Genomic DNA, 26671 nt, shown 5'->3' with positions numbered 1-26671 from the left:
TAATAAAAGAGAAGAAGAGATGAGCAACAATTTAATCAAGAGAAGTATGCTCAACAATATCCCAATTGTCTTAGGGGGTGAGGAAAATAAAAAGCTAAAGGAGAAAGTCTCAGAAAAGGAGGTTAAGAACGCTGTGTTCTCTATGAAATCCTACAAGGCTTTGGGCCCAGATGGCTTCCCGCTAACCTTCTTCCAACACTTCTAGGAAGTGATTAAAAAAGAACTTATTTGGGCCACTGGGGATATGATCAAAACTGGGAGGATGCTAAGTAGGATCAATAAAACCTTTATTGTCCTTGTGCCTAAAATCCAAACACCAAGAACCATAAGGGATTTTAAGCCAATCAGCCTTTGCAATACCATCTATAAGGTCTTCTCTAAGGTGTTAGTTAACAGGATCAAACCTTTCCTGGACATGGTTATTGGGAGTCCTCAGAAGGGGTTTGTCCCGGGTCATCAAATTTTAGATGTTGTGATTACCATACATACAATCATCCACTTCGTGGACAAAAGTGGAAGACCAGGTATGGCCCTCAAACTCGACATCTCCAAGGCCTACATTAGAGTCAATTGATCATTCCTCTATGATGTCCTAGAACAAGTGGGGTTCAAATAGAACATTGTGAATATCATAAGAACTATGGTGGAAACTACCCAATTTGAGTTGTTGCTTAATGGGACTCCTTGGGGTAACTTTGATGTTGGAAGAGATCTGAGACAGGGTGATCCTCTTTCCCCTTACCTCTTCATTATGGTGGCTGAAGTGTTAGGAAGGTCGGTTACTAGGTTGACTGGTTCAGGTAGCTTGAAAGGTATCAAGCCAGCGACTACTCTGACACCTAAGGTTATCCAGCAATTTATGGATGGCACTTTCTTTTCGGAGAATCCTCTATCCAGGAAGTCAGGGCTTGGAGGACCCTCCTCACCAATTATGAGAATTGCTCAAGTCAACAAATTAACCTGGTTAAAATTTAGATTTGTTTTTTTAATACACTTGAGGTTTTGCAGGTGAAGGTTAAAAATATTCTCGAATGCCTATCGGACATCCTCTTGGATACCTACCTTGACCTTCCTCTAACTATCAAGGAAGTCTCTACCACCTTTTGGAACTCTATTCTAGAGATAATGCAAAAAAAGCTGGTTCGGTGAAAGGGAAAATTATTAAGCAATGTGGGTAAACTTCAACTCCCAGTGGCAGCTCTTCAAGGAATACCAATATACTTCCTCTCAATACTCAAGATTAACCAAAATATGACGGATAAACTTGAAAAACTGCAAGGGAACTTCCTTTGGTCTAGCACAGAGGAAAGAAACAAATGGAGCCTCGTCGATTGGGAGACTGTGTGCAAACCTAAAGATAGGGGGTGCTGGGAATTAGAAGAATTGTTGATATGAATAAGGCTCTACTCAACAAGGTCGTGTGGAGACTGGTTGAAAATAAGACCAATTGGGGAAGGATCGTGAGAATTAAATACCTAGACAACACTCACTTTAGATATAACCTCTCTAATAATGATCTCTCTAATGGCTCACAGATCTGGAACAGCATCCCCAAATGCAGGCCCCTCTTACAGAAGGGTGTGAAATGGCTGGTTGGGAACGATAAAAAAATAAGATTCTGGGAGGACAATTGGATAGGGGGGAAACCACTCATCTATAGCGGGTTCAGTGAGCTCCAGGAACCCTTAAAAAGTAATGTGGGAACGAAGGTGGAAGATTATATTGATAATCAAAGGAAATAAAAGTGTTTATCCACCTTAGATATCCCTAATAGAGAGGATCCCCTTGTTAAAGAATTGGAGGAAATGATGTGCCACCACACTCTCCCTATACATGCCCAGTGGGATGAGGTGATTTGGGATAGGAGGACTAATGGTCGGTTCTCGGTTGGCTCTGCATACCAGCTTTTTTTTGAGAATACTCAAACCTCGATCAACTAGGGCAAGGTCTAGAATAGACAATTACTGCCAAAAATAATTTTTTTCTAGTCGGCAGTCATGCATGGTAAGATCCTCACTATTGAAAACCTCCAAAGGAGAGGTATTCAAATAACCAACCAATGCTACCTCTACGAGGAAGAGGAAAGTATCGTTCACGTCTTTTTGGAGTGCCCCTATTCTTTAATATAAATTTCTGATGGTTTGAGTCATGAACAAAGGCTTGAAACAATTCGTGGAAAACTGGTTCTGCCCCTTCATCCACCCATGCCTCAGAGTCCTTTGGAATCTCCTCCCCCCACATGTTTGTTGTGGTATTTTGAAGGAGAGAAACAACAAGGTTTTTCAGGACGAAAGGGGTGAGGAAGTGGTGAGAGAGATTTTGAGAAAGCTCATCACGGAGAATGTTATGGTAGCACAATTTAAAGTGCCACAAGAACCCTCGTGCAGGAAGGTGGATATTGCTAGGAAGTGGAATATTCTCCCTGATTTCCAAAATTTTGACAATTCAAAATTGGTTTCCCGTTGGTTCCCCCCACCGGGTCCATGGTCAAACTAAATTTTGATGGTGCTACGTGGGGGAGGCAAGCGGCAGCTAAAGGTGTATTAAGGAATGAAAAGGGTGATGTGTTGGTTGCCTACTCGAGACATTTAGGTCAGGGAACCAATAATGTGGTGGAGGCTACTACCTTACTTTGGGAGCTAAAATTTGTTGTGGAATTAAAAGTGAAAAGACTAACCATAGAGGGGGACTCTAAACTCATCATTAACTCTGTTCAAGGGAGTACTCAACCTGGTTGGGCCCTGTGTCACATATTGGGTGACATATGGCAGTACCTCACGACCTTGGATCATTATGACTTATAGCACACACCTACAAGGAAAGCAATGTGGTGGCAGAAGCCTTAGTTGGATTGGGGTTTGATTTGGAGAACATAAAAAGCTAGAAGAGTGTTGAATCGTTGCCTAACTCTATAAATTCCCTCGTTAGTAGGTAAAAGGCTCCTCTAATTCAAGTTAGATGACCTTCCAATTTTGGAGAAGGGGCCAATTTGGCAGAATTGCTATCATTATGATAGTTAAGATCGTCTTGATTTTTGACAAGACGTTTCCCAAGGTTTAATTATGTGGATCGATTAATGAAAGGGCACAGGGAAGGGGATGCAATTAATAATACCGGCTTTAAAATTAGCGCCCTCATTTTTCGGCCTTATGGCAGGATTACAGAAAGAAATCACATTATGACTAAGGCTAGATCTTTAAGGTATTATGTGTGGATTTCTTACACCCCTTGTAATGATACTTTAAACTGGTAAGTACATTCTAGAACTCGCAGTCTCATGAAGCATAAGAAAGATAGTTTTTTTACTGTTGGTTACTGCATTTCTAGCCCCGCCTTTGCAGTTTTCTGGGTGCAAATGAGAATCACTATGATTGAGGAAGGGGATATCGTTGAGGAAGTTGTTCACATGGGTGGGGACTTGAACAGATTGGAGCCCACTAAAATGGAGGATTTCTCCAAGAGGCAAGCCACTTGGATTCCGTTGAAGGAGGGTTTGTCCCCTACATGCAGGTTATGGCGGACTATGACAAGAACTATTCGCAACAATACATTGCTAGTTGAAGGATAGGCATGTAACCATAAATGGCATTACGTTTCAAGTGAATGAGGAGTCTATTGCCAAAGCAACAGGACTAGACATTACTGGTAGGAAATGGCAGAAGGTTATGAAAGAGCCAGATGAGGCAAGTATGACTAGTTCCTTTAGAGGCAATGAGGCCTCAGACCATTACCATGATGGTTTTAGGAGCGATAAACTGCCAGAACCCTAGGATGATGTTTGTTTGATGATTATGAAAAACTTAATGCTAGAAGACGGACACAGTGTGTATTACTTTTACCATTTCCCACTTCTTAACCATTTTTGTAACAGGGAGCTTGTTTGCATTCCTTTTTTTTTTATGCACGTGCTTGAAGAGATTATGATGGATAACACATAAAAAAGGAAGAAAGGGGCCAACTTCACTATCCTTCACAAAGAGCTCATGTTTCATCTTTTCCAGTTTCACTTTGCCCTTTGCCGCCCTATATGATTGCAATTGACAATGTCCTCCCCTCTTGGGCTCCCCTGCACTTTGAATTTGCGAGTGGCAGTTATGCCCCCACCCCTCAGCCTTCCCCTAGCCAAACCCCTGTTAAGGATAGGAAGAACAAGATGGCTCTGGAACTGGCCACTAATAAGAGAATTAAAATGGAAAAGAAGGTGGAGGTGGAAATTGGGGATTCAGATGAGGAAATTGGTGGGGGTAAAAGGTCAAGAAGAATTGCTAAGACCCATGGAAGATTTAAACAATTGGCAAGTCACACTCAGGAGGAGGATGACACTAACTCTGAGGAGAGTGACAAACTTGGGGGATGGCCAGGAGAAGGGGAAAGATGAGATGGACAAAGAGGTGGAGAAATGGGATGATACACTGGATGGTACTTGGGATTTTGAGGTGGACAATCTCATCAAGGACCCCTCCACCCATGTCTCTGCCACCATCTCCCAGCCTCCAACTAACAACCAAGAGAACTCCAAAACTGTGATTGACTCCCCTGACACCATCTCCTCCCCGGTTAAGAAAGATGGATTGGTAAAGGCCCCCACTAAAAATCTTGTGGTGCAAGATAGCAGCAAAACTCTGGTCAACAGCAAGGCTTTAAAGTTGGGAACGGAGGAAAAGGGGAGGTTACCCACAAGGATTTCCAGGAGCTCAAAGACGGGTGCAATGTTGTGCAGGAGGGCTTCTCCCTATTCTCAAAGTTCACCCTTAAGGTGACTCATGCAGTTGCCACTACTCTTCAGCTGGTGGCTAATGCGTTGGAGGACAGCCTAGGGAAGGAGGACTCAAAGCATCTCTATGGCTTTCTTGCTGAAGATTGGGCCAAGGTGCTCCTAGCTGGAAAAGCAAAGCAAAAAGATGCCACTTAGTGGCCTTTTGTTTTCTGTTGTGTTTGGTACTCTGCTGGTTTTCACTCTCCATCCTTGGGTGATGGTTTTGTTTTTTTGGTTAAACTTAGTTCTGGGCTATAGGTGGTACGATACGATAACCACCTATATGCTTTTTGATAAACTGTTAAAATCTGTTGGTTCTAAGGGTTGGATCCCTAGTACTTTTAATTACTGTTATTCTATTACTTTTGTTTTTGATGTAAATCATTAAGGGTGTTGTGTGTGGTTGTCTAATGGTTGTTGGCTGGCTTTATGCTAGTTGTGCCACCACTATTGTAAAGGGTCAACCCCCTAGTTTTGGCTGCTTTTATATCAAAAACAAATTACATATATGGTATAAATAGAACCTGATTTAAAACAAGCAATTTCTAGAATGGTTGTTGACAGCTAATAGCTTTGTTCATATGGAGCCCTCCACACTTTGAACAAGTTGGCACTATTGATTCAGACATATATTGCCCAATCAAAGGCATTGACTCCAAACGCCCACCCTATGAAAACTCACACAGCCTTAATAAATTGCACCAATATCATTGTGGCTTGAACTAGACCAAAGGCGCTCCTAAATATGTCACAAAAGAACTCCTTATGCAGCTACAATAGACATGATCATGACAGAAATACGCATGCCAAGCCATGTGTAATTCCCAACGCCCAAATACAAGGATGATGATCAGCAATAGTAGACCTCAAGCAATTAATTTGAACGCCAATTAGCAGAGATTGTATCCTGTAGGTATTTTGAATGCAAATGAAAGAACACTAAAATTGCAGAGGAAACCCATGCCTTGCAGCTGGTATAACTAGGTGCTCAAAACCAAAACTTCAATCACCAAATTCTCAACAAACAACTCTTCTCAACCACAATAGAAAGACATTATGAGAAGACAATAATAAATCTCAGAATTTAATCCACAATACCTCAGTTGTTGATTAAGTGCACAACCCAACTTCAAACCCATATACTTTAGCAAGGGCACACTTTCGAAAAATGTCACAAAGATGGGAAAGCAAAATTAGATAATCAAATGATCATATGCCTTTCCCATCAAATAGGCTCATATTTATAATCTCCAAACGGCACAAGTTTCCCAAATGAACTTCACTTAAAAAGCTTCCTCCACACAACACTAAAATATAATAAAGTGTCATTATAATATAATTTATTACATCCTTTTGGCTCCAAAAATGACCATTTCTACCTTAACATAATATTCTGACATACAAGGTCACTGTTTCTTGCGCCCACGATTTAAAACTTTTCATCCCAGTTCCAACAAGCTATGATATTGAGGTGACCAACATACAACACCAACAAAAATAGCAACCTCAACATATTTAGATGAATAATAATAATAATTCAACTGTCTTGTGAAAACAACTGAAGAAGTATCAGAATCAAAATCTGACAACACCAGAGTGATCCTAATGAAGAAAGACGATGAATGAACTTTTCAGGGTGACTTACTATAAATAGACACTCCTTCCAAAATTCTTAGAGCCCAAAATAAAAACTAAGAGCATCACTCAACTCCTCTAACTCAACTAAGCTAATTAGATAGGCTATTGGAAAGCGTATAACCCCACAACTGAGACCCTCAAATCCCATTGTCAATTCACGAGGGTCACGATGGTGAACTGAGGACGCCAACAACAGGAGCTTGGTAGAAATGGGGACATTACAAAATTACAAAAACATTGAGTGATCAAATATGCAATAACTTGTAAACTAAATACAAATCATCGTATTTCCTTTCATAGAAAGCATCCATGCCATCAAACTTACAGCCCTAAGCAATTATTAGAAATAACATTTTCAGTGAGGAATGATGTGATGTGCCCTTTCTGGAATGGAGATAAATAATAATATAGGATTAAATGAATAAGTAAAGAATAAAATAGAAAAATAATAATAAAATATACATATTTATAATTACAATTAAATTGTCCATGGGGTTTGGCTTAGTTGGTTGAAGCAATGAATTCTCATTGTGGGTGGAGACCTTGGTTCAAATTCCAAGAGGAACATGTTTATGGATTTCTAAGTTGTGATCTAGGCCTTCCATTGGTTGTATTGGTCTCAATGTCAAAGGTGGATTCTAAGTTGTGACTCTTGATCTTCCAATTGCTATTTCTAGTGGTTGTTAGTAAGAAACTCGAAAAAGCTTGTAAGTCTCATGTTGCTGCTCAAACGAACACAAGGTGCATAAATGATCTTCAACATTAAAAAATTTATAATTAAATTGATAAAAATAAAATTACCAAACAAATTGTGTATATATATATATATATATATATAATTTAATAAAAAGCATTTCAATACTGAATAACAATAATAAATTGAATAGAAGTAGAATATAAAATAATAATTAAATTAAATAAATCGAAATTAAATTAAATGATAATATATCAAATATTATCATAATATAATATAATAATATATATCACAATAATATTACGAAGTAACTGAAAAATATTTGCTTGTTATTAATAGAGACCAAGAGGTCTATATATACAAAAGAATAAAGCGACGTTTCCTTAGGAAACGATCATTTAGAATAGAAACATTCTATTCTAGCTAAAAGAAAGCTAAAAAAGCTAACAAAAAACTACAACTAACTAAATATTAGAAACATTCTAATATTTACAATAGATTACAAATAGATTACCATTAACCAATAATAGACGATTATCTATTATCGTAATAAATACAATATATAATCTATAATATTATAAACGTAAATATGTGTGTGACTAATCTTGATTAAAAATCAAGATAGTTCCTCAAAGTTTAAACTAAGGCATATAATATAAGTACTTTATTTATCAATCTGTCATAACTATTAATAAACACGATTAGAATAATATAAATAAATTGGTTACTAATGTGATCTTACTAATCACCTATCAATTAACACACATTCAAATGATATAGTAATATATAAGTAGATACACTAATAATATACTAATCGGCAATCAATTAAATGAAAGGACTATTAACCTGAGAAAGTTAAACAAAACAAGAATTAATGAGATTCCAACAATGTCATGTCTCCTTGTTGAAATAGGATATAATATAAATAAATAAATAATTTAAATATAAAAGAATAAAAGTTAAAATTAAATAAAAATATATAAACTAATAAAATTAAAATATAACATAAACAAAAGGTTAGGTAATATGAGATATAGAAGGGAGAAGAGAATTTCATCTGAAAGAGGGAAGAAAGTAAGGAAGAGAAAAGGGAAGGTTGAATCAAGGAAGAATTTAAGTGGAAAAAAAAGGAATAAAAAAATAGAGAAATGAACCCTTCAAAAGACAAAGATTATTACGGGTTGTGACTTCTAAAGGGTGGTAAATATTGAAGATTGTAACTATTACAGGTTAGGGTTGTCATTGCACCAAAGATTGACCTGTCAATACTCGAAACAACCATTGGACTTATAAAACATAGCAAGCGGTTAAGCCATGTCAAGAATCCTGAAGCGGAATGTTTGCAATTAGTCCAACAATCCTCCCCTCAATGTTACCCAAGGAAATTTGAAAGTGTGACCAAGCTCTAATACCACTTGTTACAAGCTAGGGTTGTCATTGCACCAAATGATTGACCTACCAATGCCCGATACAACCACTAGACTAATAGAACACAGGAGGCAATTAAGCCAAGTCACGTATCTCGAAGGGGAACATTGGCAGTAAGTCCAAGAATGACTCTTTCAAAGGATATAAATTATGAAGGGTGATGAATCATTTAAAGGATTGTGACTCATTCAAAAAGTGTAAATCATGAAGGGTTATAAATCTTTCAAGGGTTGTGACTATTTCAAAGGGTGGCAATGGTTAAAGGTTGTAAGTTGTAAGTTGTAACCATTACATAGGGCAGCCATGATGAAGAGGTGTGACTACCCACCATTGAAGATATAAAGGAGAAATCAACTCATTTGAAAGGCACAAGGAATATCAGTCTATTTGCTAGCTTAAATAGAAGCAGATCTAAAAGATGATAGAAGACTATACGATCAATAAGAGGAGACATAACAGAGACAAACCAAAATCAGAAACAACGAAAAAGGCAAGAAGCAATGACCATCATAATATAAGAGAAAGCAATCTCCATCAATAACCATGGCCATTTTGGAGTCGAACTTAGAGCAGATCTAAGGTGGACATACATAAGCAGATATAAGCTAGGGTTTGAATCAAAGCAATCAACACCTGCACACAGTTAAATCCAATCATCAAGCAAGCATTGAAACATCAGGGTAAGCAACTGAAAGCATTAGCGCTTATAAAAGAAGACCTATACATTATAGTGATCAGAAATAGAGATCAAATATATTGCAGGTGGTAGCATTCTTATCCATTGGTAGGTATTAAAAGGGACATTGTACCAACATTACAAAGAATCCTGAAACTAGCAATGGCATAGTAGACAAGCAAGACAAGATTTCTTTTCAAAACTATTCCTAGAGTCATCAAGTTAAATATCATGAATAACTTTCATCTTTCTAAGTAGATTTATAATTATGATACAATGCAGTTATCACTCTAAGTTTGAACCAATGTTTTAGGGGAAAAATTAGAAATGACGCAAAATAGGGTCATTACATTTTAGTCGAAGGTAATATTACCTTTGCTTAGGTCTCAAGGAGCTGCAAAACACACTTTTCTATCCCTTTACAATTTGAAGAAAGTTCAACCATACACATTGTGGTATTCTATATTATTTTGTATAAGAAAATCTAGAACCCCGACATGCATGTTGCTTTGTTGCTAACAAAGAGGCTTTGGGATGGAGAGTCTTTCATCACTTGTTGATTATTCACTTGATCTTCTTGTACTTGCCCCCTATGAGTAGAACTTGGAGGTGTAGCTAGGATCTTAGGTTTGTTTGCTTGTTGAGTAGACATTGAGGAACACGGAATGGGACATTTAATTTTTTTTCGATCAGGTCTGAAAGGTAGCTCACTAATACAAAAGATCATATTTTAAGTTGTTTCTTCCTTGGTTGTAATTGTTTTATTGCTGGAAATATGTTGGTTTAGGTGCTTTGGAGGCTAGGTTTTTCCAATAAGGGTTTCTAGGCATAACAGCGTCTATATATTGTGTGATTATTTTCTTCTAAGTTACCGAATTCGCTCCTACAAGGTGGAAATCAAGATTCAGCTTTCTGCAAAGTCAGGTTCAGTTCAAATTTGCTCAAAATTCTGCCAAAGTCAAGTAATTTTTTCAAAATTCTCTCACGAGGACCCTGTAAGAATTTTGGATGAATTCGGAAGACTTCTGATTTGGATAGAGGAACCCAAAATGAATTTGAGAAGAATTTGACTAAAAACATCATTTTGATTGACTTCATCATTAAGTTTTTTTGCCAACTTAGGTCTATTCGACCCTCCAAACCTAAAAGTTGCCACTAAAAAGACCGAAAGGGTTGCCTTATATGTCATTTGTGGAATATTGAACAAAATGAAAAACTTCTTGCCTCCATATGTGTATGAACTTATAAACTGCTGCAAATATATACACATTTAAAAAATAAATAAGATCATGCATGGACAAAGTAAAAATGAATTCGTAAACAACCCAAAAAAAATTGGACGAATTTCGAACACAAATCTTCAACCTACATCCATACCGCAATCTAAACTGGCAACTTAGTTTATCTTCAATCATATTATGTGTCGATGTCAAATGTTGATGGAATATTTATATATTTGTGATATATGACATATTTTCTTATATGTCACCAGAGTAATAAAGTTTTCATTGATGCTTAGCGACTGCCTGAAGTGTTTTGGAGCTTGCATGGTTTCTTTCTAGCATACTAATCAATGACCATGTCCACAACTGCTGGCGCAAACTTCGTGCAAGCATAGTGATGGACATGCAGTTTCTCTTTCACCCACTTGGTTGTGGTTTGTTGTCTTTGCCTTCATGGTTGTAACCATCGTTGTCCATCATGCACTCCTTGCTCTTGGCGCTTTGTAAATTTCCTTGTCATCAATTGTTTGTTGGTTGTTGTTGTTGTTGTTTCTTTGTTTATTGTTTACAATTGGTTTCTCACTAGGTGTTTGTTGGTGTTCTCCACTGGAGCTCTTTGTTCGTTCTTTTGCCTGTGCATTTGGGCTTCTTTGTGGCTTGATCTCGTGTGGGTGATCGTTTTCCCTTTCCTACCAGCACCTCATGTTGGGTGGTTCACTTGCCTCTGCTGCTGACTTCGCTGATATTGTTGGCTCGGTTATTCTCTTTTTGTGCTCAACTAGCATCCACTCTGTGTGCATGTTTCTCTGCTAATGGTCGGTGGCTGCCCAATTTGGCTCCTAGACTTCTGGTTTTCTTGGGCAACTGTCATTGTGCCTATTTTTTTCTGGTTGTATGTGGTGTCGTGTGTGTGTTTGTGCTCCTTTGCATTCTTTTCTTGTAGTACTATTGCCTATAGCAAGGTCGGAGTTGTGCGGCATCTACAAAGAGGTTTTACAAGCTATCTCTTTGCCTTTGTCCTTGATGGAGTGCCTAATTTTTGCAAATTGAGGCTTCCATTCAAGCTTTCTCTTCAACTGCTTTTATACGAGTGATGATATACTTATTCAACTATATCACAACTTTCCTATGGAATTTTAAAAAAAGATAAATTCGAAAGGGCTTACACAAAATGGATGCACATTCTTTAATGTGATCTGTAATATGAAAAAGAAACAACAGGTATACTGAAAAGAATCAAGGTTCCTCAGTGGTTGATGCCAAACGAACTGCGTGAGAGACTTGGACCTCCTGTAGAGGCTGCAACTTCTTCTGAATTCAATATTCAAGATGAATTGAACACTTGTGGAAAGATGATTGTAATGTCCCCTTCTCTGCACTAGCCTTAATGGCGCCTAGTTGGTCTATCTTCCTATCCGGATAGGCTAATGGCATGTGATTTAAGATGCCAGCCAGTCACAGGATTTTAGGTTTCAGTTGAGGAGATTTTAATTGGAAAATCCTAAGGGTTAAGTCACCTTATTTTACTGAGTTGAAATATAAAAGACTTTATTATTTAAAGTCACTTTAGGACAAAATGACTTAAGTGACTAAAAGACGAAATAGTCTTTTATCCCACATTGCTAAGATGTTTGTATCTCCCCACACTTCGAGGTGATATAAGGAAGCTTTTACGTTGGGATTAACAACAAATATATGTTATTTTCTCAAATCTTAAAGGTTGCTTAAATGTGACTGGATATTTCCCAAGGACAAAACCCCTGAGGAAAAACAGTGAGACACAAACCTAGTGCTCACTTTATACTTAGAACTGAGGTTGAATAGATTCAGTAATTTGCAAGAAGTGAAGTTTCAAAGGAAAAAAGAGAGAAAAGGAGGCTCAAACAGTCAGTTAAAGAAAGGTACGTACGGCTTCCATTGTTACAGAGGCAAGCGATATTCTGCAATTCAGAACTCAGTAATTAAGGGATGTATGCCCAGTAGGAAGCAGTTGTAATTACCAGTAGTAATAGTGGTTTGTGGGGCCTGAATATTGGATTGGAGGACGTGAGGGCATCTATCTACAACCACGTCAATCAAAGTTCCCATTGCAATAAACATTCAGCAGGCATATTGAACTGTCGCAGCAGTGGTAACAAGGTGGTCACTATGTTAACGTGAGTGAGCGTAATGCATTAACATAGTAGAAGGCAGCCCAGCACGTGGAGTGGAAGTTGATGCCTTTTCATTGGACAGAAAAGATTGCATCCCGTCACTGCATTTTCCCAAACCATGGAGTTACGGTACTTTCCTTCAGGTGGCGTTATATGTTATTAAATCATTACTAGCAGTGGCCACAGATTAGAAAGTGGCAGACAACATATGGACTGAGTGTTACTCCAAACTGCAGAAGTCAAAACGGGAGTCAGCAACGGCATTCGTCCAGCACTTCAGCAGGCAATTATTCCTTCAGTGAATGCGGGTGTGTACGATACCTTAATCTGATTAAACATTTGAGTTCATTTTGTAATCTCCTTGCATGTCTGAAATAAGATAATCTGGTTTTACTGAACTGTAACTGCATATTCATTAATACTTAAAGACTTTTTGAGGTTACTGCTGTTATTTGGAATTGAGGAGTTAACATATGGGGAGTAGTCCTTTACTTGACTGATATGTAGCAATCACAACAGTAGTATATGCATATCCATTAATCACTTACACTCCAACTATTTGATTTAATTCAGAGAGTCAGAAATTGGTTTATTTAATCTGAGTACAGGCTAGAATATTACAATGATCCAAATCTGACATCAAATTACTTTACAAGGCTGTGCAACAATTTGGGACAGACTTTGCAGTGATTAAGCAACTATTTCATCGAAGAACAAATGAAGCAGTTATTAATAATGTGAAGGGTCTTCACAGAGATAGTATGTTGCATTTCCCATTCATAGTGAGGTTGAGGTAATGAACAAGCATCTGCATCTGTTCTAACCACAGACAGACATTAATGAGGAGAAGAGATTGTCTTTCCAACTATCAAAATGTCCATCAACTCTATTGACTTGAATGGACTCAAAAACATGTTGGAGGAACTTATTGATATACATATAACAGAAAATGAGCATTTGAATGCATATACAAAAGTTTTCAATTTGTACATAGAACAGCATTACAAAGATGAACTCTATGAACTGTACAAAACATTAATCAATGAATACATTCAATGGTTTTACCTGTCTTAAAGCAGAAGCAGGGTGAGGTATTGTTGAGTGAGCTTGTTCAGCGTTGGAAAAGTTATAAGTTAATGATGGAAATTACATGACAAACATATACACAATCCTCAATATGGTTATAGAAAACCGTAATATGATTGTTCTCAGCGATAACATATATCAAAAAAAATGGGAAGAAAGATATTTTGTTCATGCTGTTTGAATAGAGTGACATATGTATATACAGAGATAAATAGTCATCTGTTGATCCTACAGCAGTGAAGGCACATAAAAAAAAACGTTTATCACAGGCAGAGAAAAAGGTGTGTGCTGCAACGATAAGTAAAGAATGCCAGGAAGTTTTCCAAAGACACAAGACAGAGATGCCAAGACCAAATAGTAAGATGTCGTATAAAGAAATTATGCACATTTGATAGGCCACAAACTATGTAAGATATGTGCCTGAGAGATTTGCGTAAGCTGTCATGTATAGGTACAAATTCCGATATCATTGTTGATGGACTTCTGCTAACCTTTGAGGAATTAGACATTTAAATCTGTGCTCGGCATGAAGCAAGGAAAGAAATATTACATTGCAATAGCACCTTTGATGAGTCACGATGGTTCAAGATTTTCTCTTGCAAGGGGCCCCCGACAGATAGAGGAGCCGTCAGAGTTTTGGATGGATGTGAATTCTCTCGTCCCCAGGGTTATCAATATCATACTTCGAAATAGATTTTGAGTCTTCAAAAGCACATGGATAGCATTTGCGCCATTCTCTTGTTTCGATGGTCAAGCGCTATTTATCTAGAAACATAGGAAATTAGCATTGCTCAATGACGATTTCCGATTCTAATTTCATTTCTGCATCTGATATTCCTTTAATTTTATTGCAGGGATATACCCAAAGAACAGAATGATAGATTCCAGTGTTCAAAAGCTGATAAAGGATTAAAATTTTATGATGAGCAGTGCCAGGTGTTTTTGTGATTTGGGCCCATTTATGAGGCAAAGGAGAGAAAGAGTTTAAGTGGTTATAAAGCATGAGTATTACAGTTCTTCCAACAACAGAGCAAATTATTTAATTCGAGTTTGGCCATTGTGTAATGAACACAAAACATGAAATTGTAAAACCATTCAGTCAAAAATGTATTAAAGTTTTGTTATTAGTTATTTGTTAGGAAGAGGTGTGATGCTTGAAAAAGCAACCAATGCCCCTTGTGGCTCTATAAATATGAGATGTAAAATTGAAGGATGGACACATTATGCACAATTCAATTGATATACAATTCCCTAAAAAAATTACATATTCAAGTTATACATGCACTCTCAATATATTATTTTTTCATCGGCAAAGATTGAATGATTGAACAAAGTTCGTGGATTTGATTGCTGGAAATAATTTTATGCAATTTTGAGATAATCTTGTAGTAGATGGATCATCTGTAAGGAGTGTCTTTATTGCAATTTTATTTCCTAAGCATAATTATTTATTTTAATTTTTAGAGTTGGAAATATTATTAAGTTTGCCCTGAATAATTATTTTTAAATTCTATAAATAATTTATATAATGGCTAAATGGATAGGGTCAATTATAGCATTTTAAACTCGATCATCGCAGATATAGTGAAATATTTAATGTTTTTGCATATGTGCCAAGTTTGTTTCCTAACCACAGGAGTTAAAGTGCATTCTAGATTAGATTAAAATTGTGTCTATATATTTGATCTGTCACATCTTGATTACTAAATTGTTTATGGTTAAGGTGCATAGAAATTTATAAAGTTGTAGGTTATAATCTTCATTCTAGTTGACTCTATTACGCGAACAAGTTAAAGCACTAGTCTTTTATCATTTAAGTATTAGATTTATATTTGAAGTCAAAAAATCTATAACTTCCTTCTTACAAACCTCAAATCCATTTTTAAAAACCTTATACAAAACATTCATTTCAAATTATCACATAGCTCCATCTTAATTGAGTTCGAAGAACTTGCCAGTCAGAGAATTCCAAAGTTTAAATTCGCTATAGAAAGGCTTAACCAAGCAGTCAACATGTTGGTTCCCAAAACTGTAGATTGGAAATCCAAGAGCCTGCCACTTCTTCGATAGGACTTCTCAATCAGTTCTAGCCAACGAACGAGAATCACCTTGATTCCCCTGCACTTCAGGCTCCGCTACACCCAAGCGAGTAAACCTTTACCTCAAACACTAACTGTTTGGTCCAAGACTTTTCTATAGCGAATTTAAACTTTGGAGTTCTCCGGTTGGCAAGGTCCTCGAACTCAATTAAAATGAAAAATGGATGTTGGATAATAGTTGAATGTTTTGTATAATTGAATAATAATTAATTTGATGTTTGTAGGAAGGAAGTTATAAATTTTCTGACTACAATAATAAAAAGACCAGTGCCTCTACTCATCTGGGCAATAGAGTCAACTTCAGTGAATTTTTACGTACAACTTTATAATGTTCCATGCACTTATACTGCCAACAATTAAATAATCAAGATGCGACAAATCAAATGTATATGCAATTTTAAATTAGTTCAGACTGAACTTTAACTCCTCTGGGAGACAAATTGAACACAGATACGGAAACAATTTAATATTTCACACTATCTGTGATGATCAAATTTAAATGCTAAATGACCTTGTCCACTTATCGGAGATTTAAATTGTATACAGAATTCCAAAAAATAATTACAAAGGATGATTCGCTTGCAATTTAAATCTCCACACCTTTAATAATAAACAAAGAACATTTTATTTTATTATTAAAATAAAATAATAGAATTTATATTACAAAGTCATAATGAGCCCCTTATTCCTCCATACAAAAAAATATAAATAAAATACTTTCTCCTAAGAGAATATGTGAATGTTTGGATCTGTCTTACCATGTCCTCTTTGTCTAATGAAATAGTTTCTATTATGTCCTATCTAAAAGGCAACATGACTTTTCAAAAGAAAAGTAGCATCTCTTTAAAATAAATAATTGCACCTTCTAGGCAAGAACTTAATCAGGCTTTTTAATCAAAAATAAATGTTTGGTATAGTCACAGCCCGATAAAATGTGATGACCGCATTAGTTTGGAAAACAAATTAATTAGTTTTGGAAACCAATATTATTGATTTTTGCCATCGTTTTTCCTCCTTGCTCCAATACAGTGAACTCTCTGTGAGAAATAGCATTGTCCAGTTATTGTTGTCACTCAGCCAGAACATCATGCATCTATGTTCGCTTCCTGACCTCACTTCCTTCCATTTTTCAGGTTTGTTTGCACTCTGTATTTCTCTTACTTATGCTCGAACATCTCTCCATGGTCACGCACGATATGCGCTGCAAGCCCAAACTTCTTTGAATATTTCCAATGATTCTCTTTAATCGCATCATGATTTCCAACATATTAAAAAAAATCTTTTGTCTTTTGAATGACGAAGGGGGCCTTATTTGGTTTTCATCGCTGTCCACACCCTTAGACACATATCTGCATATACTCACAGCAACAGGTTTCCACCCAGAACCTTGGGTATTATCAGGATTTTGTGTTTACCGTTTCATCCTTATGTCTATTGGTTTACATAAGTTTGTCTTCAATGTGCCATCAAGATGCCCATTGCTGTGTATATTATTACAATTATAAAATGGCTTCCAGTTCTGCATTCAAATCCAAGACAACATCCTTGAACTAATTTGAATGCCCTTGTTCCATACATTGATCTGTTAGGTATAGCATCTGGTTTGAATTCTGAGGCCTCACCTTTGACTTCATCCATATACGCAAGGCATGTAGACCAATATGTCCATCTAGAGCCAAATGATTCCCATCAATATATGCATCGCTTTTGATTCTGAACTACATCCATACGTGATGGTTAATAAAAGTATCTTAGATATATATCTTATTTTTCATTAATCCCATCATACTTCTCATGAATTTGAAGGTTGATTGGAATCTATATTCTGCCACAACATCCCATGCATCCATAACAACTGCAACTGACATCCTCAGGATGGCTGGGACAAGTCTGGAAGAGAGTATCATATATGTCATAAGACTTGTATTTGTGCTTATTGTTTACAGAGCCTAAGACATTTTCAACAAATTTGTTTTGTTCTTTAGTTGTGATATTTTTACTTTATTTGATGAGAATACTTCTCTTGGTTGCATTAATCATCCTGTTGCAGATCTTCCATTTTGCTTTCCCTCAACCACTCAAGCTTTAGCATCACCATATAATATCAGTTTGGATATGTGTGTCTCTCAACTCTTGTCAATAAACAAAACACTCTCTTCTTGGACTTGCCTTATAAGAGCATATTATATCCTCTCATTGTGAAGGATGCATAATGAAAAATCTTTTAGATCATTAGTATTGATTTGCAACATGTTTGCTCAAATGGAGGCGAAAGAATTTTGAGCTCCATCACAACATTTGAAGTGAAGGTCTACCTGCCTAGGTGTAGCGGAGCCTAAAGTGTAGGGGAATCAAGGTGATTCTCGTTCATTGGAAAGAACTGATTGTGGAATCCTATCAAAGAAGTGGCAGCCTCTTGGATTTCCAATCTGCAGTTTTGGGAGCCAACAACCCTAACAACTCGACCTTCCCTACTCTTCTTACTCGCGATATATGTATCAAGGTATTTATTAGTGGCTAATATTCGCAAATTGGCTAATTTTCGAAAAAAATTGCTAGTTATTGGCTAATAATTTAAAAATTAATACAACCCAAATCGCCATAGTTTTATAAAATTCAGCTCTAAAATATTTAAAATCGCTCAATATTTTATTTAATTGAAAAATTTAAACTCAAATATTCGCCACAATATTCGATGCATGATTAGATTTGAGTCACCTAAATATTATATATTACTGGAGAAATTAAATTACACTCACCAATAATTATCATAATTATTAGTTAATTTAAGGATATATCACCAATATTTAGTTTTCAATATTGATTTAAAGTATATGTAACGATCCTCATAATATTCCACGAGGTAAAAAACTGTTCAATTTGTTTTGTAATATTCCGTGGTGATTAATGAACTTCCTAGTATTATTGAGATTCATCAATATTTTATACAGAAAAATTATGATTAAAAAATAATCGTCAATATTAATCATATTTAGAATAAAAATTTGAGACATTCGCCAATAGAAATAATTTTGTTTTTTCAGAATAATGAAAGATTCGCCAATAATTTATATCTTTCTTTGGAGGTGGCTTCCTTAAAGTTTACCCTGCTATGTATACAGTTTGGCTTGTATGATTGTTTGGAAGATTGGTGCTAGTCTAGGTGATCTACACATTCTTCTGCACCTCTGATTCTCCAACCATGAAGTCTCAACCTACTCTTCTTGCCTTGGTTTCTTCCTCACTCACATACCAAAGGTTGGTTGAACACATTACTAGGTTGGAAACCGAGAAATGCCTTGGTCAAGATAGTGTGAACTCCTTGACAAGGCTGCAAAGAGATAATAAATTGATGGTTGATTCCAGCTCCACACATATTTCAGATATCTCAACTAAATTATCAATGGCAGTAAACAGAGAATTGATTCAATTTGCTTTCGAAAATGTTGTCAGAGAAGAATACTATGACATAGACTTTGGGTCTTCAGAGTCAATGTTCAATGAGAAGAAGGCTCAAAGAAGAGAAGATATCCAAAATGCATGATTCCAAACTCCTCGAGGTAAAAAAGGTAAAATGTTGAAGACTCTCTTTGGGACCAACTTGGAGAGAGAAATCGTGGACATCTTGGCTTTGTTGCTGAGATTGAAAGGAGCAGAGGAGGTCCTAAATTTCATAGAGCACCATTTCTTTCTGGTGCAAGCCATTTATGCAGATGGACAACATATTGATTGGACTCAGATAATTTGTGATGAGCTTGCTTCATGGCTAAGTTCGGCAAAGGCATTCAAGCAGTTCTAAATGTCTTCTTATCTCATATATGCCTTAGCCACACACAATCTATGGCTCTGTTTGCATTACATTGAAGACTTTGATGAGAATACAAAGGTGTATGAATTCTATCCACACCTACAATTAGAGAAGAGCTTTGATGAGTATGTGAGGGTGAACGATGCCTTTACCATGAGGCAATGTCGGATATCGGGAAAGTGACACTAATGCGGAGAAAAACAAAGATAAAGAAAAGGAGGAAAAGAAAGAGCAATCCACAACTAAGGATTCCTCCACCGCGCATGTCATCAACCCTAATGGTGACAATAATTAACCTAAAGATAACCTTCCAAATGGAGATGGTCAAGTTCAAGCTACATCGCAATAGCCAAGGGCATCTGAGCAAAGTAATACATTAGCTCTTTCTATTACTAAAACAATTACGTTTGCATTTTCCACCAAGAGCAAGGAGATGCCCAGTGACAAAAAAGCTATTTGATCCATCAGTCCTACAATCAGCACTGAATGTTCTCTCAACCAAATCATGGTTAGAGGAAACAATTGATAGGAAGAAGAGAAGATGTAAAGAAAGAGCTTCATCTAAGGGTCTCATTATGCAAGCTATGCAACCACATCCATTGGCTCAGAAGGCAAAGAAACAAAAGACTTTAGTGGCCTTGACAAAATATGCAAATACTGGACATATGCTAGTGGAGATTGCAACGCCGCAGAAGGAGGGGAAGTTTCAAGAGTTAACACCCAATGATTTCCAAATTAGGATTGTTGACATGGGTTTCCCAGTTCCTGATTCTATGGTCAATATTTGGAAATCAACAAACATTAGAATTGAGGATAGGTTGGAGATGTTAAAGTCAGCAAAAGAGGTATTGAAGGCCTCCAACAAAGAATTAATGGATTGCATCAGAGCAACACCCAATAGTACTTTTGCAAGCACTTTTGATCCAAGTACAGAGGAGAATAAGAATTTACTAATGAAGCTACAAGAGGAGAGGTACTTTAGTCAAGTTGGTTGTGCCTAGAAAGAAGATCTAAAAGCCCAAGGTCCCCCTCTCATTGAGAACCTTGGAAACTTGTTGTTAGACGCAGAGAGACTGAGAGAAGTAGTGTTTAATCATTAGACCTCAATAAAGGAGGAGTCAGCGAGCTTAACAAAGAAATTGGCTTTGTTACAAGAGATTATAACTATGAAAGTCGATGTTGCTATGACTCATGGAGTTTTGAGGACAAGCCAAGAACCATTGCTTCATTGGAAGCAATTCAAAATAGAAAGCCTAAGGAAGTTTGAGCATGAATTGAAAAATGTCTATGATTCAATAAAGTAATGGACAAAGTATTCAAATGTTGAAGATTTTGCACACTGAATCGTATGTCACCAATAATAGCCAGTCGGTGGACATTGAGATGATGAAATCTAAGTTTCAAGAGTTCATTGAAGAAATTATTAATCCAGTTAGCTCCCAAGTAGCAAAGATCTTTGAGCTCACAACAGTGGATAGCATTCTGAAACGTGCATCGGAAAAGCTCCAATCAAAGGTTGCCAGAATCGAATAATTGATAAAGGCATGACCATTGGGTAATCAGAGCTGACAATATTCTTGTCCCTAGTGTCAAAGAGAAGAAGATTGTAGCGGATGCCATGAAAGCACATAAAGCCAAGGTTGTAACACTGAAGAAGAACTAATGATAAGTTAGAAGCGTTATATTCCCTCCATGATGAAGCCACTGCAAGTTGTTACAAGTGTCACCCTCTCTCCCTCTTTCTGATTTTGTGGCCAAATTTGGCATTCTCCTCATATGCATAAGTTTTGTAATGGATGGCTGTCCAAGTTAGTCCTATTTTTGCCTATGCCCATTCAAAATGCTTTGCAATGTAACTAGCCAAATCATAAGGGCCTATAAATGTAATTTTCAAAGTTGAATAAAGGGTCGACAAAGTTTAATGTGGAAAAAACCCTGTAGCCTTGACTACTATGTGCGACTCTGCATTTGCACTGAGATTTTGCTGTCCATGTTAGTGTTAGTTTAGTTGTGTAGTGCTTAGGAGTGAATTTTAATGTTGATGAACACTGTGAGATTGAAAAAAAGCATTGTGTTATTGCTTTCTCTACAATAGTTATACGAAATATTACTGTCATTTACAGGGTGATTTCATTTCCTTCTTTCTAGCAAGTTAGTTTCATTTGCATCTTCATTGTTGTGCGAGGAATTGGGAATGTGGTTGATGTAACCTGTTGGATCGAAAGCAATCTCAATGTTGCTGAACTCTCAATAAATTAGGCCATATGTGTGTTGTTTAGTAGATCATATTTCTTTTCCTTTGCGGTTTACATTCATAGCTTAATCTTGCATTGTTGCATCTTGCATTCAGCAATTAAAATAGGTTGCATTTTAGGAGTTAGAAGAGCTTCAAAGTGGCTTACATGCATTCATGGTTGTGGAGGTTGTAAGTTATCATCATAATCTGCCTGAGTTGCTTGAGATGTTGGGCAACTCGGTTCCTCTCCTGCTCTCCGGTTAAGAGCATATCCCTACCACTTGACCTACTAAAGACAAGGCTTTATTGCAAAATCTTTGCACCTAAGGGAGTTGTACCTTTCAATTCAGGGGTCTCTAATGGAACACCTATATTGACCCATTTTTTTGGTTGCAACTTGTTCTTCCATTGTATTGGACACGTTAAAGTGTTAGGGTATAAGCCAAACCTAGGAAGACAAACTATTAACCAACACACAAGAAGTGTCTTTCTTCTTAGTACAGCGTAGATTCCTCGGTGCTTCCCTCCTACAGTTCACCAAGTCCTAGTGCACCCTATAACCCTGTCATCCCGCACCCCCAACGCCCCCCCCCCCCACACCACCACCCCCTCTTGTACCACAACTCTTTGATCTTGCACATCTCCACCCTCTATGATATCCATGATCGGACCCCCATCATCCCCAACCCCACATCTCATTACCATATCTTCACCCTCTCTAATATTTGGGAAGCTATCAAATCCATGAGCAATAGCAAAGCAGCAAATAAAGGTTCCAAGCGGAACTCTTCCAACTTGGCATTACAGTCTTGGGTCCCTTCCTCACGATTCTCCTCTAAAGAGTTGTTTGCACTAGTTCCCCCTCCTAGTCGCAACATATTATCCATCAGATTCACAAGGCTAGACAAGCCTCCGATCCCAACAACTACAAAGCCATCATGGTGGGACACACTTTCTCTCAACTATATGGCACAATTTTGTACACTATTCTTTCTAGGGAGCTTGATGCTAGATGTCATCTTTGGGCGAGGGGGCATGTTGGTGCTAGGAAAAACTTTAAAACTACAGACCATATTCTGACTCTTTGGGCCATCATCGAGGAGATCAAGCATCGCACCACGAAGGTCTACTATTGCTTTGTGGACTTCTACAAAGCATTTGATTCCATTTCTCGTGCAACTCTTTTCCAAAGGCTTCAAGATATAAGGATCTTTCAGACTCTTCTAACAGCCATTATGAAACTATATGAGAGTTTTGTGGGAAGACTTGGTACTTCACATGGCTTCTTGTAGCCCATCCGAACCACCATCTAGGTGAAGAAAGGTTGCCCTCTCTCCCCTACTTTGTTTAGCATTTACATTGACAAGTTAGAGGCTTTCCTTAGCGAGCACTCACTCCTGGGCGATGGTTGCTCCTTACATCAGGTCTTGATCTCAAATCTTCTCTTCACCAATGATGTAGTTCTCCTTGCCTCCTCCCCGGAGAATCCCCAATGACTTCTTGATGGGTTGGCCTCTTTCTATGACTTCAGACAATTGGTGGTTAAACTGGGTAAAATCTAACAGATGATCTTCATTGTTCAATCACTTGAAAACCTCTCACCTCCAATATCTTACATCCCCACTTCAATATGAAACCTTGCATCAACAAGGGGTATGGGTCCCTTGTTGTTCAAGCCACCATGTCCAAGATGGCTTTGTTGGACATCTTGATCAAACCTATGGTGGTTTGGTGGACCTCTTTGTTGGAGTCAAATTGGGCCTCAATTGAGAGGGTCTACGTCCTTCTCAAGTGTCACTAGTCTACCCCCCGCAGTATCATTTTGGCCAAGTTTGGGGCTCATCCTTTCAAACTCAGGGTCATTTTCAAGCTTGTTTGGTTTCTCCATCATCTTTGGTGCTTTGCAAATTCAACTAAGGGGTGGCACAAATATTTTACCTAGCTTATCACTCTTCTGAGGAGATTGTGAGGTCAAACTCCACTAGTCGGGCCTGCCACCGGTATGCACAGGTCTCTGCTCTTTTGAGGACGGTGGGAACTGACATTGACTATCTCCCTTCCTTCTAGTACTCTTTAGACGTCCCTCCTCATCTCCTTCCTACTCAATAGGGGTTGAACAAGCACATCGGGATGGATATCTATAGACAATAAATTCTTACCACATGGGTTAACCCCACTAAGGGGTTCCATCCGAGGATGACCCTCTATGCAAAGTAGTTTACAGTTATTCAGGATGGGATCACCGTTTTAGCATGAATGCTGATGAGATTCCTACGAAGAGTATATGAGCATTGTTGGAGACATAATTCAAAGCTTATGTGTTGCATTCATAACAGTGTTTGTCATTGATGTCAACATACTTGTTATTATGTGAAGACTAGCAGAATTACAGAGGAAGAAGTGTCTAGCACGGTTCAAGGAGTGAAGATCAGCTTATGCACACTTGAGGATATGTTCATCAATATGTCTAGATGCTACAGCTATGAGCATGTATGGAAATACTTAGATGGGTTCAAGTTATGAAGGATTTACTGAAGGCATCTTTCAGACAACATTTATGGAAAGCGGGTACTAATGTTTTTTATTCTATCTCCTCACAGGGATGGAATTGGCTTAAGCGGACTTAGACAAAGATGGAAGCATGACAGAAATGCCTTGGTTAAGACAGCATAATCAAATGATCAACGTATGCAAAGTTATGAAGACTATAAGCCAACAGTTTGTTGGTAATCTTGAAGAGTGTAAAATCATAATGTAACGTGTATTGTAACATCTTAAGAATGTCCTATATTATTATTGTAAATTGGGAAAGCCTCAAGGCCAACTCAATAACTTGCTTTAGGACTTGGTATAAAGAAAAGATTGTTTCCTTGGTTGTAATCATGAGTAAGATCACTTTTTGTTATGTGAACTTGAAAGTGAGATCCTATGCAGTTAGTTATTGTGTAAGTGAACTTGAATGCGAATATCTTTTGATCGGAGTAGAGATTGATGAGGATTGATGTGTTGTGAGCCTCAAAGGAATTGTATTGGAAAAGGAGTTGTTGGTTAGTCAGTTCAGAGATCTTGGATATGCTTATCTCAAATATTGTATAATGAAGACTATTTCTGAGGCTATTTGGACAGTGGGTTCGGTTGTCCTCCTTTCAACTCCTAGCAGGGTCAACACAACTCCTAAAAAGGTTGGAACCTCCTAACAGAGATTCAAAGTCTCCTAACAGGGACTATTTACATATTTTAGAATTAATAAAGATATTGAGAGTTGGTTTTAAGCATATAACTGATTGACCACCCCCCCCCCCCCCCTCCCCACCTCTCAGTTATCTTGGTGGGCTTTACTTACTAACACACCTTTCGTCCCTAGTATCTCCTTGGGTGTTGGACACATGCACTCCACATCACCTTAGGCTCCTTTAAAGCGGGTTCCCATCAGCTCCGTATCCAAACTGATCACCAGATTGACCAGGAGGACTAGGTCTCCCAGCTTTTCCACATGGGAGAGGCTGAGACAGGGATACACTTTATTTTTTGTTGTCCCATTTATTATGTGATCAGTGGGAGGATTTACTCTCTTTTCAAAGGTGTCAATCTCTTTCATCTTTCTTCAAGTACACCAACCAGAGGTGTCTTGCCATTTATCTACAAAAGTCCACAAGACTGGGACCACATTTTACAGACTCAATCTCCTCCGAGACAGACCACAGATCAGCTCATTACCTCCTTTTCAATGACCTCCAGCCTAGGGTACCAAGTGGTTGCGTAGCCTACCCCACTCCTCTCGTCACACTAGTTCCATTAGGCCTACAAGAGTTACACGTGTTAGCAGCTCTCCACTTCCAACGGTTCTCAGAGATGACACAAGACCTCTAGTCTTGGGCCCTATCCTTCGGTTCTGTATTTCTTTTCTGTTGTGGGGAGCACCTAGCCATTAGCTTTTGCTCCCACCTCTTGTTTTTATTTGTTTGCCTTTTCCCCAGACACTATTTGGTGCTCCTGCTGTTGGCTTGTTTCTTTTGTTGTACTTGGCAGTCTCTTAGACCCTATTTGTGGTCTCTTGTTGGACATAATTAATTTATCTTAACTCACCTTATCTCATCTCATAGAGTTTATGCGGAATTATTTCATACCATGGTTAATGTAGGAAACCTTAGATTCAGTATTCATTTAGTTCAGACATTGTCTATGATTTTCATACTGATAGTGCAGATTTCCTTTCAGGAATGAGTGATAATTGGACAACTCAAGCTCATCAAAGACAAGTTCATGTAAATCATTACCAATAAAAGATGGCAAAATAGAGTACAAATCACTCTATTCAGCTTCTCCTAGTGGAAAGAAAATGATAATAAACAATATTAATAAAAATAGAACTGCTCAATAAAAATTAACATAATAATTTCACTTGAGTTCATCAACAATACAAGTATTTTTCACTAAAAAAGGGTGAGCTTAATAAGGTCCACAAATCACATTATTTCATTTCACAGTAACCACAGATAGATAAAGCAATTTATGCTGAATATTACCTGTGGCCAACTAGCACAATAGCAGGTGGATCATCTCCAAAAATCACCCTGATAACAGACAATACATCTTCACATAATGTCTGCAAGTAGCACAGAAAGCAATATATTCAATTTATTGTAAATAAAAGCTACAGGAAATTACAGTTGACATTAAAAACGAATTTTAATTTATAAATTTTACCTATAAGCAAGGCCACCAGTACGTTTTCTAGGAAAACAATTGCCAAAGTAGCTTTAAATATTGTAAAAACTACATATTTTATATATTGAATCACAAACCTGTCATTTCCACAAGATTGACCATACTGGATTAAAGGGTTTGCATACAGTAAATAAAATATTGCCCAC

At 37.4% G+C, this 26671-nt stretch overlaps 1 protein-coding gene across 5 annotated transcripts in view; it reads right to left on the bottom strand.

Annotated features, from left to right (window-relative positions):
• The window catches only part of LOC149527898 (esterase/lipase/thioesterase family protein), a gene marked incomplete at its 5' end in the record, with an annotated part of 152604 nt that extends 126201 nt beyond the window's left edge, over positions 1–26403 (bottom strand). For all 5 annotated transcript variants that reach the window (XR_016359616.1, XM_089812033.1, XM_089812034.1 and 2 more), the window contains 1 exon segment: positions 26324–26403. Coding sequence is in view for 4 of the 5 variants with exons in the window: in XM_089812033.1 (XP_089668159.1) it covers positions 26324–26403 (80 nt within the window).
• Between the last annotated feature and the right edge of the window lie 268 nt (positions 26404–26671).

Source organism: Cupressus sempervirens, unplaced genomic scaffold (genome assembly GCF_028749045.1).
Source record: "Cupressus sempervirens isolate cs-2001-9-10 unplaced genomic scaffold, ASM2874904v1 CseChr00c100012_05, whole genome shotgun sequence".
Taxonomy (NCBI): Eukaryota; Viridiplantae; Streptophyta; class Pinopsida; order Cupressales; family Cupressaceae; genus Cupressus; species Cupressus sempervirens.
This window is presented reverse-complemented; position numbering and strand designations above follow the sequence as displayed.